The sequence below is a fragment of the Gopherus flavomarginatus genome, chromosome 4 (genome assembly GCF_025201925.1).
Source record: "Gopherus flavomarginatus isolate rGopFla2 chromosome 4, rGopFla2.mat.asm, whole genome shotgun sequence".
In the NCBI taxonomy this organism is placed as follows: domain Eukaryota; kingdom Metazoa; phylum Chordata; order Testudines; family Testudinidae; genus Gopherus; species Gopherus flavomarginatus.
In genome coordinates, this window is record NC_066620.1 from 149,575,584 (window position 1) to 149,596,887 (window position 21,304).

At 42.5% G+C, this 21,304-nt stretch overlaps 1 protein-coding gene across 3 annotated transcripts in view; it reads right to left on the reverse strand.

Moving 5' to 3' along the window:
• Positions 1-21,304, reverse strand: part of ORC3 (origin recognition complex subunit 3) — a 260,786-nt gene that overhangs the window by 17,230 nt on the left and 222,252 nt on the right. For 2 of the 3 annotated variants that reach the window (XR_007773973.1, XM_050950111.1), the window contains 4 exons: positions 17,478-17,594; positions 16,453-16,532; positions 3,450-3,583; positions 1,390-1,475 (listed from right to left, as the gene is read on the reverse strand). Coding sequence is in view for 2 of the 3 variants with exons in the window: in XM_050950111.1 (XP_050806068.1) it covers positions 1,390-1,475; positions 3,450-3,583; positions 16,453-16,532; positions 17,478-17,594 (417 nt within the window). In the remaining variant the exon portion in view is untranslated. The remainder of the gene's footprint in view (positions 1-1,389; positions 1,476-3,449; positions 3,584-16,452; positions 16,533-17,477; positions 17,595-21,304) is intronic. The other variant, XM_050950112.1, reaches the window with a different exon arrangement.

Consider the following 21,304-nt stretch of genomic DNA (forward strand, 5'->3'; position numbering starts at 1 on the left):
ATAAAGTTAGACTGACAATACTGTGTTCCCTTTCTTACAGAAGGCATACAAGTATCTGCCTGCTTAAGAATGGAAATAAATGTTTTCATTGTGAGAGTCTGTTTTACTAAGACAGAGTTAACACTAATCCTGACATTAGTGTCCTGAGGCTAGGACAAGAAAATTTCAGATTGCTTTTTCTCCACTCCTAAAATTAACATACATTATGGTGTTATAAAAGGAAAGAAAGAGTTGTCTCTTGGTGGGAGCCAGGGACGGAGACACAGGGAATTTGGATTCTCACCCCAGCTCTGCTTCTGATTTGCTATGCAACTTTGAACAAGTCACTTAGCCTTCCAGAGCCTCACTTTCCACATTCACAAAATGAGGATAATAATATGAACCTATGTCACAGGGAGGATGTGCAGATTAAAAGTCTGAACAGTTCTCAGATGCATGATGCAAGGTGCTATCAAAATGCTAACTGGCATTATTATAGGAATTTGTTAGATGCAATGAGGTCTGACTCAACATGTGCAGTTAAATATATAAATAAAAACACCTTCAGTGCTGAAATAGGTATTGATGTACCACTCGCTGTCAATTTAGCTACAACAAAACAGTGTAGAGAGACGTTGAACTAAACATTAGAACACTCCATAGTTGCACTTCATACACACCTTGTTTTCATAGTCTGCTACCAGGCTTGAAAAACCAGCTTGCCTAGGGCAACTAGAAATTTTAGTCAGAGTAAGGCTGGAGAGCTTCTTGCAGTGCTGCTTTTATGGGGGGAGGGAGGGAGAGAAGAGGTAGGCAGAGCCAATCAGATGCTACTAACTCCTTTTTTTTTCTTTTTAAGAATGAGGTGGAAGGAAATGAGAAACCCCTGCTGCTTCTCCTCTAAGAAGAAAAGGGTAGAACTGGGAGCAGACAATCCAGATGTAGGAGAAGAAACCTGGAGGCTGAAGCTATCTGCATATTAAGGAAGGCAACAGTGGCATCTGCAAGGAAGCTCTACAGAGAGGTAGAGGGTTAGGATCAGAATTGATTGATAGGTGGGGGAAGGAGGTGGAGTAGAAAAGTGATTTATTCTTTGTGTGGGGAAATCTACTTACCGGAGGAATGTCAACACATGCCAATGTAAGTTAAATATGCATGGGACTGTGGTGCTGCAGGCTTTTTAAATCAAGGCCAGTATGCTTAGTCAGAAAGGCAGGAGTCACGGAAATTCTTCAAGCCTGTGGCTTCTTATCTGACATGTAGGTTGGGCAGGATATTAAATTTTCAAGTAACTCACAGAACATGATTCGCTCATAACTATTATGTGCAGGGCGGATCTAACCAAGAATAATTAACAGCTCGAAAAAAATAAATCTTGAAACTAATTTGTAGAAAGTAAACTGGCCTGACCTTCTGAAGGTGATAGAGGTCTGTCTTCTTCTGGAGTTCCTTTTGTGATGACACAGACACATCTTGTACCTCATTGGTTTCTGCTACTGGAACAAAACCAGTGTTCAACACACGGGGTAAACTTTTTCTAATATCTACAGAAACTCAGTGAAGCAAGTGAAATTGAGACAGCGTCAATGGTACTCTCATGTTAGATGAGGACACAAGTCCAGTTAGCTATTACATTTTTCCCCTGGCAACAACACTTCACTGTGTAATTTATATTGTGAACAGTTATTCAAAAAACAGCAAATTCAGCCCTGTGCAGAGGGCCAGCACAAGGCCTATGCCTCACTTACATTTCACTTCAAACTTCTGGACCATATCCTCAACAGGTATAAATTGGCAAAGCTCCACTGACCTCAATGAAGCAGCCACTTAATGAGCTTTTAAAACGTCTCACATTGTAAATTTACATTTTTCCCATGCAAAATTTTTAAAGAGAAAATAGATTCTCATCCGCCATTCCCAAACTCCATAACCTGGATTTACTGAAGTGAGAGCAAAGTGAAAAATAGAACATACTGAAGCATTTGACTGACCAGTTTTATCTTAATTTTAACCTATGCCTGAATTTTGCTTTCAGAACCCTGTAGTTTGTATATCAATAATTGTATCAATAATTAGCAACTTTGCTTTAAAAAAAAATCCTGATTCTCTGGTGATGGGTGAAGTCTCAATTTTGATTCATTTTAAAACAAACAATTCCTATCACAGTAACAACTAATAATATTCAAAGCAACAGACTGTTAGGTTAGTTGCATTGCTTATGGGGTTGTCACCTGTAGGTCACAGGTTTAAGTCTGGCTCAGGTCAGTAGTGAAGTCTGATAGCTGTTTGGTGGATTACATGAAATGAGTTGGTAGTTGCAGTCCAATTTTAGTGGACAGGTGTCAACATCATAAAATCCATCACCACAGTTTTCTGTCAGTATCAACAAAGGACAAAGATTCAATAAGCATGGAGACTATACTGCCCCCTCACCCTAGAAGTCGTTTGTCAAAATCAGGGTGAGGTACATTAATGAACACAGGGAAGACTGTAGATGTGCTGCCTATTTTCAGTGTTGCCAAATTCTGCAACTTTATCATTACTCTTGTGATCTTGGAAGTCTTTCTTAAAGCCTCATTTCCTGAAGACAACTGTTATGGGATAATGTCAGCTTTAATCTACAAACAAGAAAGTAAGCTTCTAGCCCTCATAGTTGCAGACAAAAGCCTGAAAACATGGAGAGAGTGTACTGAAGGCTCTGAAAATGAAGGCAAACAAAAACAAAAAGTCCAAATGTATTTATATATTTTTTTAAAATCTCAAATTTTAAGCCACTCATTTTTGAATGCTTGAGATTGGCTATACTCTATACTGCGGTTACAAAGAGGCTGTTAATATAGGACCTTTCACTTTTTGACTTGGGCTTCACTGTTGAACTCTACAGGTTGCCACTGACCATTACCACTGCAATCAGGCCACTCTGACCTGAACAATCCATCTCTTATTTGGATCTGTGACTTAATCTGCACATTTTTATTAGCTGGCATAGTAACGAGCCCAGATGTATGTGTAAACGAGTTTGCTACTATTATTTTTTTCAAGTTTTGACTTATTCATGAAATGTTTTTGAAAGCTGTAAAGCACTTGATGAAAAACCTAAAGAATATCATATATATATATATATATATATATATATATATATCAGATGTCATTTATCATCAACCTCCTTTGATCTGTCCAGTTCTTTGTTTCACACCACTTTTCCATTTTACAAATGATGGGCCTCATCAGATGTAATACAAATATCAACAACCCCTATTTTGCATATCAATCATTTTTGAGAAGATGTACTCCATGTCAAAAACGCTTGCCATATTGATATTCTTATGTGGAGAAATTTTTGGGTTTGATCTCAAAATATCATAAGACATCAGCAGGGCCAGTGAATTTAATCAGAATCTAGATCCTCTGAGGCCATTTTATAGCAGATTATTGATGCCAAACAATTTGGCAGTAGGTTACATGCTTACCTTCCAGATTTTGAAATCGTGCCAGGAACTCCTCCAGTTTCTCTACCGTGTTGCTAAACTGTTTTCCAGAAGGTGATATAAAAATCTCTGCACATTTTTGAAGTATGGCCACCAACTCATCTTTAGCCAACATCCTGAAAAACAGAATCAAATAGCTAATGATGTAATATAACAAGCAAACAGGAAAAGCATTTGCTGAAGTACTGAGAATAATGTTCAGTACTGTATTTTCTACTCATCTGAAAAAAGAAAAGAAAAGAATCCCCAAGTTCTGTAATTTAAAGCTGCCAATTTTCTTGTAAAGTTGATTTCCTAAAGAATAAACTAAGGCTGTTTAGATTTTATATTCAAAGCTCAATATTTAAAAAGGGCTGAAGTATTGACTGAGCTAGAAGAAGATATCCTTAAATTCCCCCCTAGTTGGTGAATAGTTTCTTGAGAGTACCCAGTCTATGACATCATCTAGAGCTGGAAGTACCTTTGTATGCTTTCCCTCTAGGATCTGATTTAGAAGTGGGAACTTGGACTTAAAACTTGACATGGTGTTCATGATTCATGCCAAACAAGGTGTGTGAATCATAAACCAGAATAGCCTCGCCTGGCATTTCAACATCACAAAACTCATTACGTTTTGGGATCCAGAATGAACTTGAAACACAGTCAAAGTTAATGATTCAGGTATTTAATTAATATAAAACCACCACTTTGTATTTATACAGCACTTATAATCTGTAGAGCCCAGGATTGCTTAGTCTCAATATTTTCATTCTAAAGATATCAAATCAAACATCAAATACAAATTAAATCTAAAAGTATCTATATAATACTACTCCAGGATAGTCTCCTGTCCGTGTGTCACCCCGAAGCCTAGACCATCTGTTGAGTCAGTGTGAAAGAATGGAAACAGCTACAAGTGTGGTTGAGAGCTCTTTTTGTTCAGAATATCACCAGGTTCACCATGTTACTTTTCAATTTTTAAATTCTCAGCCATTTTGACTTTACAAATTACATTTTTGCAACAGCAAGGCCTAGTGATCTAAGTCATTAATACCTCCTTAGAGCTATGGCAGTGGCTGTGGCAGCAGAGTTTGAGGTGTGTAGCCAGCTATGTTGCTATAGATATATGCGTACCGGGTTTGAGGGTTCACCTCCTCAAATGGTTCACCCCTCAAGTATGGCACTCATTTTAAATTAGTGTTTTCACCTCTTGCCCCACCAAACCCCTTTGTTTGCAAGGTAAAAGGTCTTTGTAAATGGACTCTTTGTACATCCAAAACAATAAAGGTAATTTATTAGCCAAAAAGGAGTGCAAGGGGGCATAACGTAAACAAGTTGTGATGTAAACACATTTGTGAGTCAGCTTGTCACTCCCGTCCAATTCTTTCAATTACGAAAAGTCAAAGAATTAGTCCTTGACTTAAAGCCCTATAAAAGGAAAATAAAATTACTGTAAGACAATTTGGCAGCAAGGAACCAATTAGCAGCCCTACAAAAGTAATTTTGGAAGGGTATCTCCTATCCAAAAAATAGTTTTTGCTAGTAGTAGTGGATTTCTTTTTCAGACAGCAGTGGCAGAAAAGTGGTTAAGGCTCTGGTAGAACAGACCCCGTCCTTCTTTAGCCACAGTTTTCAGGGATTGTGGGAAAGATCAATTTATCAAAATTAAAAGCTGGTAAATGCCGATAGCAAATTAGAAAGTTTTAATTCCCACAATCTTAATGGCTTTTAGAATCACTTCCATTGCCTCAACTGGCCAATCACCTTTTAAGGTGATGGACAGAAGAGAAATAACATTTTTAAGCACCTTCTATAGCAAACCAGTGACTCCCAAATGAAGAAAATTAAAATGGATACATACCTGCCATCCTTGCACAACCATATATGCAAGATGCATTGCTATGTAGTGGTTAGAATTGGCCTATTTTAATAAAATTGGAAAATTGGTAACCAAGTCATGCTCTTTTCATATAAAATATCAGCACGGTTGCTACCACAGGTGGTTAAAACCATATCACCTTAACAAGCTGATTTATCTGTATAGAATATTCAAGTAACTACTAATATACACAAAGTAAATAAAGTTTTACCATGCTAATCAATTAAAGGAAAAAAGACCTCTCCTTTGCAGGTGTCCAACAACTCAAAATCCTCAGAGGCCAAGTTGGAACAAGCACACAGCAAAATGCTCTTTGTCCTCTGCAGCAGCTTTAATGTCCTCACAATTAATCTGATGCAAGCCCAGGCCTTTGGAGCACCTGGTCTGCAGAATGCACAGTATCCAGCCAAGCTGACTGAAGACTCTTGATCTCCAGTACTTGATTCCCATAAAGTAGAAATAGAGAAAATGGACTTTCAGGTAAAAAACTCCAGACAGTGTGAACCCTAACACCGTAGTAACAGTGGTCTGGAGCTGACAACAGCAGTCCACTGTAAGAACACCTGATGTTGCACTGGTGGCATCCTTGGAACAGTATGATCTGACCCCCGGATGACAAAGTTTACAACCTGGAGTAATGGGACTGCATTAGCCTTACACAAAGTGTCAGTTCATGTACAAGAAAGATATGTATCTGAAAGGGGTCCTGGTGGTCAAATCATTTCCTCATCTCCAGTAGCACAATCAAGGGAGCCTACTCCTAGCAAGTCCTATCAAATTGTAAAGGGCCCAATAGGCAAAAGTGTGACCCTTAGCTATGGGCTAGTGGATGTAAACATGTCACCTTAGGTAAACTGGAAATAGATCTTTCCCCGATCAATAAATCAGTGGGGGAGGGAGGGAAGGTGGCTACACCTGTAGCAGAGGTATTCATCAATCAGGTTCACTTTATGTATGTTCCTGTTGTGTTAAATCTGTTAAGTGGCATGTGGGTAAATACAGTTATTGGAAAGACTCCAAAGTGGCCTCGTTCTTTTCATTATTCTTTGTGGATAAGGTAACTGCTTATCAACAATGGGTGCAGGATATTACAAATTTGGAAATCCATGCCTAGCATCAGTAATGTATCCCTAGGGGAAAAGGAGGAACTGATGCTTTGGGGATCATAAAAACTGTCAAGGTTATTTGGAAATGGAATGTCAATTTGGAATCAGGTGGATACTGAAAAAGTTAGGAGACACATTCTATATTACAGGGACAGTGTCAATCCAGTGCTGCAAGGGACAAAAGATCAATCAAACAAGGAAAGATTTATAGCAGATAATACGCATGAAAAAGGTAGACTGTTTAATGAAACTCAAATTAAAATTAATCAGTCAATTAAACAATAATGATCAGGAAAGATATCAGTATACGGGAAAGGAAATTATTTGTTCAGCATACAGTGAATATGTATTAATACCATCAGCAATGCATTGCAGTTCTTGGAACTAGGAAAGGTCACAGATTTAGACAAGGATGAGCAGCTGCTAAACTGGTATTATGCAAAATCTTTTTAAACCCAGGGAGAAAAGCTAATTGTTTAAATTCTTGTCAAAAACTGTCATTGGGGTAAATCAGAAATATGGTGATCAACTTTTTATTTAACAAAAAAATTGCATCACATCAAAATCCTTATGTCTTCTTTACAGTCTCATTGCCACTGTTTGATTCAGATGAGGATTTAAAGACAATTGGTAGCTAAGGACTCAATAAATGTACCTCCTCTGGTGGTCTATCATCAAGGCACCCAAACCTAGAAAGTTCCATGAATTGTCTGTTGCTCTGACAAAAGGCATCAGTGCATCTGCAGGTATAATGTGTTTGTGGCAGACATGCTGCTGTGTGGCCGAAAGGAAGGGTACCAACTATGAAACCAATCAGCGTTATCATCCCTCGTTAAGATGACCAAGCTCCCACAGAAAGGGTGACCTCTGGTGGAGATGGCCAATATTGTATAGTGACCAACCATCAAAAATATTATCCTGGTCAGAGTGCAAGGTCATGACTAAGGGCTTGTCTACACTACCCACCAAATCGGCAGGCAGCAATCGATCCAGTGGGGGTCGACGCAATAAATCGACCGCTGAGCGCTCTCCCATCGACTCCGGTACTCCACCAGAACGAGAAGCACAAGCGGAGTCAAAAAGTGAGCGTCAGCTGTCGACTTACCACAGCAAAGACACCGCAGTAAGTAGATCTAAGTATATCAACTTCAGCTACACTACTCATGTAGCTGAAGTTGCATATCTTAGATTGACCCCATGTGGTATTGTAGACAAGCCCTAAAAATTCTGATTTTATCCAAAGGTGCATATATTAATTGGACATACGGCAGTTTCCCCAGTACCCGTTTTAAAAATGAAACGGTTTTTACTGCTAAACCAGAATATCAGGCTCTAGTCCGACAGAACACACCAATGTTGCAGCTTCATATTGCCCTTCTTAATTTAAAGTTAAGCTAGTTAATATAAGTGTAAAGATTCACACTTGATAAAAATTAGTAATGAAGTAACCAAGGCAGGACAAATGCTCACCAGGTTAATGGATGGAGGTGATTAGGTGTTAACTGTACCTCTATGGATAGAGATTGGACTGAACAGAGGAACTGTAGTGAAACTGGAGTAATCTTTGTTGTATTGTGTTGTAAGCATTGTAAAATCAGAGGTCTAAGCAAAGGGTATTAAGCACTCCCCCAAATACCTCCCCTAGAAAACCAACCCGATCGTCTCCACTGAGAATCCTATTATCTCACAGCAGGTGACCAATTAACCTCAGGTAACCCAAACTAAGGAACCATATTGTGTGTCCAGGCAACCAGCAGCAGTATACCAGGTACATGAGCATTCCTATGCTTGTATTCATCCCTGACAGCCGATACAGTGTCTCCTTATGGATGGTATATGTTGTTAAGACCCTAAATAGCAGTGTGATAGGGTTCACTAGCAATCACCCCATTGAGGGGAAGGGAGAGGAGGTGACTTGTAGCCAGCTATGTTGTTATAAATATATAGGCATACACTAAGGTACAGGTGTGGAGTAATGTAAAAGCCTACATTCTCAAGCCTGTAAAGTCAATAGCTAAGCCAAACTAAGGCCCAAGGCTTAAACACTTGATATACCCAACTAACCAGTAAACGACCCTATATCACAAGACAAAATGCTGTTATAAGCAAGTGTTGCTAAACTGCTGGCAGATAAAATATCTAAAGCTGACATCTTTTGGTTAAGGTTGGACATCTGCTGATGTGCCTACAACAATGCCAAGGTAACTAAATGATGTATATGCTAATAAGCTCAAAGTAAAAGACCCAGTAACCTACAGGAAAAAGGAACCCCAACATTAGTAGGGTGAGGAAATACAGATAAAGAAAAGAGGCTGAAATCCCTACTGAATATGCGTTAGACATAGTAGGCATCACCATAACCTCTGATAAAAAGTGGCACTTGCCCGTGGGTGATTTCCGAGAACCTGTCGGCCAAGGGTCATTCTAGCTTCTGTGGGGATCCCCAGCAGATGATGATGTGAATATGTAAGTTTGATGTTTGTATTATCTCTGCATACTTTGCTACGTTGTACTGTTTGTGATATTGCTGATTCTGCTAATAAAACTCAAATTCAGAAGATCTTCCGTAAGTGCATGTGTGTCTCACACACAGTAACTAACACTGTGGCCGATCTCAAGACAACTGAACCCTGCCAAATCATATAATGTTAATTGGAAACGCTAGACAACACCTAACCAATTGATCAAGCAACAGATTTCATAGCCAGACATGCTGAGGGCAGCCTAAGCTCTTAGCTGCTTCCTTCTGTTCGTCCAATAAGGAGTCCAGTATACAGTTAACAGAAAGCCATGACACATAGTTACATTAGGACATGACAGCTTGATAATGTGCCACACAAACCCACAGAAGTAGAAGAATAGACCTTTTCTACAATAGCATCCAGTCTATTCCCTTTTCTATCCAAGGCAGCACACAAGGATGCCCTGTTACTTTTAAATAATTCCTGGGCTGCAGACTCTGACATGGATAATCAGCCAAGGAATGTTGTAACAATTAATAAATACATTTAAAAAAAAAAAGTGTGCCTCCGATTGTACAGGATACATACAATTAGCACCTCCTGCTCCAAATATACTGGTGGCAAGGACACAGGAAAGTGCCAAATGTCCTTTGCTGGACTGAGCAGTCCTCAGAGAATAGGAAGTGTAATTCTGCCTTTTGCCTGCCATTCCATGATCTTACGAAGAGGATCAGATGTTGCCAACACTCCCATCTGTAACTGCAGGGTAACAGCCATCCTCCCCACCAGCTCCTGAAATTGCTTCTATTAATTTGCAGGGGAGACAAATGAAGTCTCAATTTGATCTTAAAGGACATATCAGTATATTCTTTGATTGGTGACTGCTGCACTTCCTCTGAAGGACTCTCCTCCCAGTCGTCATACACGTGTCACTCTTTGAGGAGGCAATGATTCTCCTGCCAGCACTGGTCAGATCTGTGCTTATTGAAAGATGGGTCCCCTTGAAGGCAGTGGTGCCTAAGAAGATCAGTGCTGGGAAAGCTCTTGGCACCAATAGAGGTGACTCCAGTGCTGCAAGGGGCACTTGTTTCAGCATTATCACCAGTGCTGAAATAGGTGCCATGTTGGTTTGGACAGCACTGAGTCCTGAAGGCACAGTCACATGAACAGAGGAGCTGGCATCTTTCCAGGGAAATGGAACTTTCAGCAAGGGAAGATAGCTAAGGGTATGTCTACACTACGAAATTAGGTTGATTTAATAGAGGTCGATTTTTTTAGAAATCGATTTGATACAGTTGATTGTGCGTGTCCCCACTAAGCACATTAAGTCGGCGGTGTGCATCCACAATACCGAGGCTAGTGTCGACTTTTGGACTGTTGCACTGTGGTAGCTATCCCACAGTTCCCGCAGTCTCCGCTGCATACTGGAATTCTGGGTTGAGCTCCCAATGCCTGATGGGGCAAACACATTGTTGCGGGTGGTTCTGGGTACATGTCGTCAGGCCCCCCTCCCTCCCTCCCTCCCAGCAAAGGCAAAAAATCATTTTTCACCTTTTTTCCTGGGTTACCCATGCAGATGATATACCACAGCAAACATGGAGTCAGCTCAGCTCACTGTCACCATATGTCTCCTGGGTGCTGCTGGCAAACGCGGTACTGCAGTGTTACACAGCAGCATCCCCTTGCCTTGCTGACGGTAGACGGTACAATACGACTGCTAGCTGTCAGCGTCTTGTGGGTGCTCCTGGCCGACCTCGGTTAGGTTGGTCAGGGGTGCCTGGGCAGACTTGAGTGCTCCTGGCCAGCCTCAGTGAGGTCAGTCGGGGGCGCCTGGACAAAAATGGGAATGACTCAGGTCATTCTCTTCTTTAAGTTTTGTCTAATGGAGATTCAGTCCGGCCTGGAACATCATACCAGCTGGAGGCTTCTGCCTCAGGCTGCTCTCCCAGTCAGCAGCACCGTGCGGTCGCATCTACCCCAGCCTACCCCTTGCTCCCATGGTTCATGAAGCCTGGACAGTAGTAAGGAGTAGTTCAACTACAGGCTGAGCAAGTGCATAATGGTGGTAGAATGTGCCTTTGGACGTTTAAAAGCTCACTGGTGCAGTTTACAGACTCGGTTAGAGCTCAGCGAAACCAATATTCCCATCGTTATTACTACTTGCTGTGTGCTCCACACTATCTGTGAGAGTAAGGAGACGTTTATGGCGGTGTGGTAGGTTGAGGCAAATTGCTTGGCCGCTGGTTACATGCAGCCAGACACCAGGGCGGTTAGAAGAGCACAGCAAGGCGCGCTGCACATCAGAGAAGCTTTGAAAACCAGTTTCATGACTGGCCAGGCTACAGTGTGAAAGTTCTGTTTGTTTCTCCTTGATGAAAACCTGCCCCCTTGGTTCACTCTATTTCCCTGTAAGCCAACCGCCCTCCCCTCCCCTCTTTGATCTCCACTTGCTGAGGCAATAAATCAAGTATCAGAGGGGTAGCCGTGTTAGTCTGGATCTGTAAAAGCAGCAAAGAGTCCTGTTGCACCTTATAGACTAACAGACATAATAGGCAATAAAGTCATTGTTTCAAATTAATGCATTCTTTATTAATTCATCACATAAATGGGGGAATAACTGCCAAAGTAGCCCGAGAGGGGTGAGGGAGGAGAGAAGCACAGGGGTGGGGTACTTGTAGGGGCACCCCCTAGAATGGCATGCAGCTCATCATAGAAGCGGCATGTCTAGGGCTCTAACCCAGAGCAGCCATTTGCCTCTCTAGTTCTTCGGTAGGCTTCAAGCGGCACTGCTGCGGGTCCCTGTTATAACCTTGGTCCTTCATGCCCTTGGAGATTTTTTTCAAAACTTCCAGCATTTCATCTTTTGGAATGGAGTTCGGATAGCATAGATTCGTCTCCCCATACAGCAATCGGATGCAGTACCTCCCGTTCGATCCATGCTGGAGCTCTTTTGCGATTCTGGGACTCTATGATCACCTCTGATGATGAGCTTTGCATGGTCACCTGTGCTGATCAGCTCGCTGCGCTGGCCAAACAGGAAATGAAATTCAAAAGTTTACGGGGTTTTTCCTGTCTACTGGCCAGTGCATCTGAGTTGAGAGTGCTGTCCAGAGTGGTCACAATGGAGCACTCTGGGATAGCTTCCGGAGGCCAATGCCGTCAAACTGTATCCACACTACCCCAGATTCGACCCAGCAGGGTCGATTTCAGCACTAATCCCCTCGTCGGGGAGGAGTACTGAAATTGATATGAAGAGCCCTTTAAGTCGACAAAAATGTCTTAGTCACGTGGACGGGTGCAGGGTTAAATTGATCCAACGTTGCTAAATTTGACCTAAACTCGTTGTGTAGACCAGGGCTAAGGCTCTCAGGAGCCAATTGCAAGAGCTTGTGTGGTCAGTTTAGAGGGAATCCCGTGCTCCTCAAGGACATTCTGGATCTATACCAATGACAAATATTTCTGCATAGTCAAGCAGCAGAGACAAGCCAAAAGGTTTGAAAGAGGTCCCTCAGTCATGAGATGGGAAATCAAATGTGTTACAGATATGTGCACCACTGAGATGACTAACTCACTCAAGTACAGAACCTCAAGTTGAGGAGATGTGTTTACCAAGTGCAGTGATGAGACTGGTAAGGAGGTGACAAGCAATAGAGGAGGAAAGCAATACCACCTCCTCTTTTTCTCCATAGGCTCCTTTTGTGAATCAGAATGCTTCCTCTTTTCCTTTCACTTCCCAATAACAGGTTACAAGGAGACCTGGTAGCACTTTTCTCACTCTTGGAACCGACTGATGTCAACTCTAATGGTGCTGTGTGAGTTTTTGGTGCAACAGCAGTGTGGACATAACGGTGTTGCTAGAGCAGTCTGTTTTGATGGAGCTGGGAGCCAACACTAAGGGTGGAAGGGTGTGCTTCAGGACTCTTCACAGAAGACCTTAGCACAGAGACAGACCTCACAACTCAAAAAAAGGAGTTTTAGAACAGTCCAGCTGAAGGTTTAAGGCAACCAAATGCAGTTGAAGTCTTAAGTCTCTGAACTTCCTTGTCTGAGGGGTGAAGAAATGGCAAATAGTGCACTGAGACTCTATGTGAGCCTCTCCCAGGCATACTAGACACCAGATGTGTGCATCTCATCTCAGGAAAGATGGCTGAATCCTCTCTGAAGTTTGGGACCCAGAATAGCTCAGAGATAACCCAAAGCAAGTGGCTCCAGATACTCTAAGTATACTAAAGAACTCTAACCAAGTAACTATGAGGGATGACAGATCTCACCCTGGGCCACCACCCAGCAGCTCACTGGAGCCAGTGGAGAAGGGGGCTAAAGAAGCTCGAGCTCATCAAAGGTTCTGCCCATGAAGTTCCTGATTGGGTGAATCATCTGGCCCCACCAATTGGCTCATATGCACCACTTAAGCTAGAAGAAGGTACAAGAAGTCATCCAAGCAACTAGGTGAATCTCCACCTGCCACTTCAGACCCTGTCTTCTTGCTTGACTCCTGTGCCCTGTACTTCTGCCTGTTCCTGTTCACCTTATCCCAGATCTGCCTCTGTCCCTGGTTCCCACTTTTCTTGCTCCAAGTCCCTGCGCCTCCACCCTATCCAATGCCAGCTTTGCCTTCTGGTTTAACTCCTTACTCCAACTCCAGGTTGGCCCCTGGCTCATCCTAAATCTGACTCCAACTTCAATCCTTCACTTGACTTTGGAGTCTCTGTCTCAAGCTCCAACCGCTGGCTCCAGTTTCTGGCTCCTGACTGACTACAAGGCATGACCGCCAATATTGTAGGAATCAGAGTAACTAATTGTAAAAAGCTAACTAGCTTGTGGACATGAGAGAGTTCCATTCAGCTCTCTACAGTGGCAGCAAAGGAACTGTGTCACTCCAATGTATAGAGAGAAGCAAGGACATTATCCTAGTGGGAGAGCACTCTTGTACCCTTCAAAATACATGGCTTTTCTATGCAGTTCATAGCTCCATGTCAGAGGTGCCAAATCCCATAAGTGAAAATGCACAGAGCCCTCGAAGGATTCCCCATGACCCCAGCTCTGTGTCTATCTGCTCCTTTCTTGTATGCCAGCAACATGAAATCCTATTATCTGAGCATTTCATATTTGCACCTGATCACTTACCATCATAGAGAAAATTTTCACAAATGTTTGTAACTGTAAAGTGGCAACCACATCATATCTTTTCAAAAATTGCTTTGATGCTGTTTCTATTTTAAACACTGCTAGTCAACAGGAAAACTTGATTTGGTGGAACCTTCACTGAAATTACAATACTAAAGAAAATATTACGTAGGGGCCATGCAAATCTGTAAAGCATTCTATGAAGAAAAATAATAAAGCTGTAAACAGGTCACTTGGAACACATTACTTTCAGAGCATTTGGCTTGCCAACCCTGGGAGACAAGGTGGATCTTTTATTGTACCAACTTCTGTTGTGAAAGAGACTAGCTTTCAAGCTACAGAGAGTTCTTCAGGTTTCCCGTTACCCAGTGAAATTACTAAGAGCTGGGCTAAATGATGGCGCCTCAGAACATAGCAGAAGTGGCAGTGAGCAGCAAGCAGCAGCAATAAGTGGCAAAGCTGAGCAGCAGAAGAGATGTCACCTCTGCCACTGTTAGCAAGAGCCCTACACGGGGCTATTTTTAATCTGACTCTTGTCCCGCTCCTGTTACTATGGCAGCGGACCCTGCAGGACCCCACAGGATCCCAGTCTTGTGCAGAGGGAATTGGCAACAGTGAGACAGTTGTAGAGGCAGCAGAAGAGGCACCCTTTCAGGGATGGGAAGTGAAGCCATGTGAAAGCACCTCTGAACTCTAGCTTTTCAGTGACCAAACACAACCACTGTGAGTGAGGTGCAGCGGAGGGAAAGGGGAGCAGCACGTTAAACACCCATTCATTCACTGGACTTTCATACCACAAGGTGGGATACTGAGGTAAAGGATGTTGCCCAATGTACTGTGGGGTGAGTGTTTGCTTCCGGTTACATGCTTTTGAATCACGGTTGAAGTGTTTTCCCAAATTAACGCTGGGTTCCCTTTCCCTTTTAATAAAAGTTTTCTTTTGTTAGACACAGGCTCAGTGATTGACAGTGGGAAAGGACTGCCTCTTAGAAATGCCCAGCGGTGGTGGTTCATTTTCCCAGATTATTGGGTGGGGGCTAGAACTAGTTCTGTTTTGTAATATTAAGAGGAATCCTCAGATATTGAACCTGGTCCTTGTTGCGGATGTCTTGAACTGGCAGAGGGGTAGCATAGCTCAAACACTTATCTCTTTCACCAACAGATGTTGGTACAATAAAAGATATGACCTCACCCACCTTTCCTCTCTAATATTCTGGGACCAACATGGCTACAATATCACTGCAAACAACACTGATAATGTTTCTTGACTGATAACAAAAGAGTATCACAAAACAACAAGTGCAACACTTAGGACAGAAGAATCCCATGCACTGCTACAGGTGGGGGACTGACTGGCTAAGCAGCAGTTCTGCAGAAAAGGACCTGGGAGTTACTGTGGACGAGGAGCTGGAACTAGGTCAACAGTGTGCCCTTGTTGCCAAGAAGGCTAACAGCACATTGGGCTGCATTAGTAGGAGCACTGCCAGCAGATTGAGGGAAGTGATTATTCCCCTCTATTTGGCACTGGTTAGGCCACATCTGGAGTATTGTGTCCAGTTTTGAGTCCCCTCACTACAGAAAGGATGTGGACAAATTGGAGAGAGTCCAGTGGAGGGCAACAGAAATGATTAGGAGGCTGGGGAAAATGACTTACGAGGAGAGGCTGAGGAAACTGGGCTTATTTAGTCTGCAGAAGAGAAGAGTGAGAGGGGATTTGATAGCAGCCTTCAACTTCCTGAAAGGGAGGGTTCCAAAGAGGATGGAGTTCGGCTGTTCTCAGTGGTGGCAGATGACAGAACAAGGAGCAATGGTCTCAAGTTGCAGTGGGGGAGGTCTAGGTTGGATATTAGGAAAAAGAACTATTTCACCAGGTAGGTGTTGAAGTACTGGAATAGGTGGCGGAATTTCCATCCTAAGAGGTTTTTAAAGCCCAGCTTGACAAAGCCCTGGCTGGGACGATTTATGGGGATTGGTCCTGCTTTGAGCAGGGAGTTGGACTAGATGACCTCTTGAGGTCCCTTCCAACACTGATCTTCTATGAATTTTATTAATCAAATTATGAAGATCTAATAAAAAAATAAAAAAAGAACACCATCATTTAAACAAATATTCCAAACAAATTACCAAAGTCCAGATTCTGACCCTCTCATTCAGGTTGAGTAGTCTCAATGACTTCAGTAGGACTACTCAGAGCGTAATCAGCATGAGGGAAAGATATTAGAATCTAGCCTCAGATAGCTTCTGGCAGTTCCACTGAGAAGAACAGGCATGCAAATTTAAAATGATTGAAAATGTAATTGGCTATCAATCAGTCTAGTCCATTGCAAAACTTCTTGTCCGGCAGAGTTCTAAATGTAAAGTTCTAGAGAAACAGATGGAAGATATTCTATATGTCTAAAACGAAACAAGAAAATGGAAAGGAGAAAGATTACCTTAGTAACTGAATAGCTGACTCATATTCTTCTGTTTCCCACACACTCTTTCCCAAACATGCACAATGCAGCTCTCTGATCTATAAACCAGTATATGAGTAAAGGGAACACAATGTTTTACAAAACAAGCAATGAGTTAGTTTTACATTCACTTTTCAAAACAATGACTGACTCATTCAAAGAGTGATCCTGTGAGGAGCTGAATGCTCTCAACTCTCACTGACTGCAGTTTGAGGTGAAAGCACTCAGGATCTCTTGGGACTAAGCCCTCAGTATGGCAAGAATATGCTTGCCGCTCAGCACGTCGTTTTAACAGGGTCCATTCAGGTGATGGGAATGCAGGGGTTAGAAATGAACTTGAATCAAACCCTCTGATTCAAACATTCCACATTCCCAAAGGTTAGGAAAGTTCAGAGTGAATTCCAGCTAAGATCTACATCTAGTAACAATGTATCTGATACATCTAGAACCAATGGGGAAAATGCACATCATGGAATGTTCTGCAGCATTAGTAGAATGTGGGGGAAAATAACTGCTTGGTATGAGAAATTGAGTTTGGTCATACCAGAGCTCTAACACAAGTCAATATACAACTAACTACTAAGAATACCCATGACTGTCCCATCACTGCTATGTTGTTCCTGCCAAAAGGATGTTAATTCTCATCCAAATCTAACCATTAGGCAACTAGTTGATTGATGATAGGAGGAATGGAAAATTGACTGTACTACTTATGAGAAATCCAGATGCACAAAAGCCAAACACATCACAGAAGCACTGGCTGTTCTGTGCATCTGCTTCTCCCTATCAGCCCTCTGCTGTTTATTTACAACAGAGTATTACAGGCATTGTTAAAGAAATGATGTGCTGTTCCCTCAGTCCATAGTAAAGACAAAAATATCTGACTGTATGTGGGAAGAGCATGGAGGAAAAGAGGAGTGGAGAGAGAAGGAAGGAGTGGACTTCAAATTTGTAAAGAGGTCAACCATGAAACAAGAGAGGTCCAGGGAATGATAGTACTTTACCTGTTTGCCCAAAGGGTACTTTGGAAGGGAAGTTGTGAAAACATGAAGACATCTCAGCACTGTGAAATAATTCTCATGGTAAATATGCAAGTCTTCCAGTAATGTCTGTGTTACCTCCTAAAGTGACAGAATAACAGTTTAACAAAGTAGTTCAATATCCACCAGAACAAAGCAGTATGAAATCTTCACAAAATATCAAAAACACAGATAAAATATTTTAAAGGAACTCTAAAGTTCTGACAAACTAGGAGGGACTGATTTACATCAAAGTGATTTTAATCGTGATTTAAATCAGGAAGCAGGAAATCTTGATTTAAATAATTGATTTCAATCTTTTTTCACATTTGTGCCTTTTTAGTTATATTCCTAAAGAAAGATTCATTCTCATTGGTTGATATAATCATTAAAACATGTTGATTTGCAACTAAATATGGTCTTTATACTCCATTTGGTACTTTTTGCTAATCAGCAGGACAAACTGTATCTATACACATTTATTTAAGCAATTATATGGCTCAAAATATATTAATTCAAATTCTTTTTTTTTTTCCCTTCAGATTTTTATGTTGTTAGAAAGTGGTGAATGATGTCTTTCCTATTTACTAGATGATGTCTTACTCGTGCTTTGTGTCAAGCTGCATTTGGACAGAAATTGGAATTCAATTAAAATGAACAAAAATCAGCAGTTTAATTTAAAACTGATTTATTAAAACAAAGGAAATATTAAATGTAGTTAATGACATGACAGCTCGAAAACCTGGCCCACGGTGACCCGAAAAAGATATTTAGAGACAAAGATTTTCAAAAGTGCCTGAGAAGTTTACATGCCTAATTCCCACTGAAATCAATGAGAGGTAAGCACTGGACCTACTTAAGCACTTCTGAAAATTCCATTAGGTGCCTCTGCATTTTTAGGTGCCTAAATACCTTTGAAAATCTATCCTATATCCTTCAAGTTTTTAGAATTAGTAGATCTCATCCTTGCCAGCTGGTTTTCATAGACTGGAAGAGGTAAACAAGCTTTTCTGCTTTTTCAACTCCTAAATGGTTTCTCAACTTTGAATGAACTAGTCCAAGTGAAAAAATATATATTCTCCCTGCACTTGCTAGCTCAACTGAAAGAAATACTAATTAAGGCAAAAGCTTTTCTGTACAACAAAAACGAAGTACTTATATTTGGAAAAATGTAAATAACATTCGCTCCATTGTAAAGACTGTAGATAATTTACTTATGCAGCACTTGGATTTATAACACACAGACTGGAAGTACATCAGTTGTAAATGAACAAAAAGGTCATAGTTCTGTTTCTACTGACAGGGTGTTATTCTGTGCTAAAACTCCCAGCCTAGGGTAGACAGGACTATGGTAGCTTCAAGCCATCTTTCTGCCCGCCTGATCCTGGGTTGCTCTCAGGGAGGAGCCAGCAAACAGAGCTGCTAACAGGGGAGTTTCAGTGGGAGTTCTGTTCGAGGAGCAGGTTTTTTAGTTTGTGGATTATATTGTGGAGTTTGTGTGTGAGTGAGTGTGTGTGCAGGCTGCTAGGGGCCGTGTGCTGGGAGCGAGGCTGAGCCCTGAGTTGGGGGCGGGGCTTACCTGATTAGGGGTCCTATATAAGGAGCCAGGCACTCAGGCAGCAGCACAGGAGCCAGCAAACAGCTGCTAACAGGGGAGTTTCAGTGGGAGTTTCCAGGGGGAGGTTACAGGGGAGACCAAGGCAGAGAAACCAGGAAGTCAGACAGGGGAAGGGGCAGGGGTCTGCCAGCAGCCCAGTGCTTGTTGGGGGCCTGTGGTGCGGTGTGAGGCATGGATTGCCAGGCACAGAGTTGGAAGGGTATGATTGAGGCAGAGGCAGCAGGTAGAGACACACTGAGGATGACCGGATGCGGTAGCTGTGGCATGTACATGGTCCTGGAGGGGGCACCTGAAAGGAGTTTTGTCTGCATGAAGTGCCGCCTGATAGAGCTGCTGGAAGAAAAGATAAGAGGACTGGAGATGCAGGTGGAAACTCTGGCTGAGTTTAGAAGGGGGTTTGAGCAGATGATGGAACACAGACATGATGAGGCACAGGGGATAAGCTCAGACGAGCGGATAGAAGCAGGACCAAAGAACTCTGAGGAGGGGCTGCTGGGTGAGGAAAGTGGACGGTGGAAGCATGTGACTAGGAGAACTAGGCAGAGGAAGAGACGGGCCAGCGATGGAGAAATAGAACTCAGGAACAGGTTTGCTGAGTTGGAAAATGAAGATGGAGCACAGCAGGCTGCTGAAGGAGAGAGGGCAAGGAAAAAGAGACGAGCAGCTAGTCCTGCAGAAGGAGGGGAGGAGTCGATGGAGGCGACACCAAGTATGAGCCCTAGGAGGATTGTAAGGGCGAATACAAATCGAGAGGACTTGCGGCCAGCTGGTGTGGGGGATAGACCGGAGAATCACACTGTCGCCAGGAAAAGGCAAGTCTACGTGATTGGAGACTCTTTACTGAGAAGAATAGACAGGCCTGTAACTAAACCTGATCGGGAGAACAGAAGGGTGTGCTGTCTGCCAGGGGCTAAGATACAGGATGTGGACCTGAGGCTGAATAGGATCCTAGCGGGAGCAAGAAAGAATCCGTTGATTGTCCTTCATGTGGGAACGAATGATACGGCTAGTTACTCGCTGGACTGTATCAAGGAGGACTATGCCAGACTGGGGAAGACGCTCAAAGAAATCGAGGCTCAGGTGATCTTCAGCGGGATTCTGCCGGTTCCTAGAGCATGGCGACGAAGGAGTGACAAGATTATGGCGATCAACAGATGGCTCAGGCATTGGTGTTATAAGGAGGGCTTTGGGATGTACGGTCATTGGGAAGCGTTTACAGATAGACAACTGTTCGCTCAGGATGGACTTCATCTAAGTAAGGAGGGAAATAGAATTCTAGGATGGAGGCTCGCCGACCTCATCAAGAGAGCTTTAAACTAGGAAGTTGGGGGAGATGGTTGGGAGATGTTCAGGAGATCTCCACGCCGGAATATAACCTAGACAGGGAAGTAAACAAAGTGAGAGGGGGATACCCTTGCGGACCAAAGAATTGATCCAAGGAGGAATAGTGGAGTAGAAACCAGATTAACGGGTGATGCTGGTGGTAGAAGGTCTGTGCACGACGGGGGAAAGAATGTCACTGACGCCAAACGCCAAAAATTAAAATGTCTATACACTAATGCGAGGAGCCTAGGTAACAAGATGGAGGAACTGGAGCTACTGGTGCAGGAAGTGAAACCAGATATTATAGGGATAACAGAAACCTGGTGGAATAGTACTCATGACTGGAGTACAGGTATTGAAGGCTATATGCTGTTTAGAAAAGACAGGAAGAAAGGCAAAGGTGGTGGAGTAGCCTTGTACATCAATGATGAGATTAACTGTAAGGAAATAAGAAGCGATGGAATGGATAAAACAGAGTCTGTCTGGGCAAAAATCACACTGGGTAAAAAAGCAACTAGAACTTCCCCTGAGATAGTGCTTGGGGTGTGCTATAGACCACCAGGATCTGATTTGGATATGGATATGGATAGAGACCTCTTTAATGTCTTTAATGAAGTAAACACAAAGGGGAAATGTGTGATTATGGGAGACTTCAGCTTCCCAGATATAGACTGGAGGACGAGTGCTTTCAAGAATAATAGGGGTCAGATTTTTCTGGATGTGATAGCGGATGGATTTCTTCATCAAGTAGTTGAAGTACCTACGAGAGGGGATGCCATTTTAGATTTGGTTTTGGTGAGCAGTGAGGACCTCATAGAAGAAATGGTGGTTGGGGACAACCTTGGTTTGAGTGATCATGAGCTGATTCAGT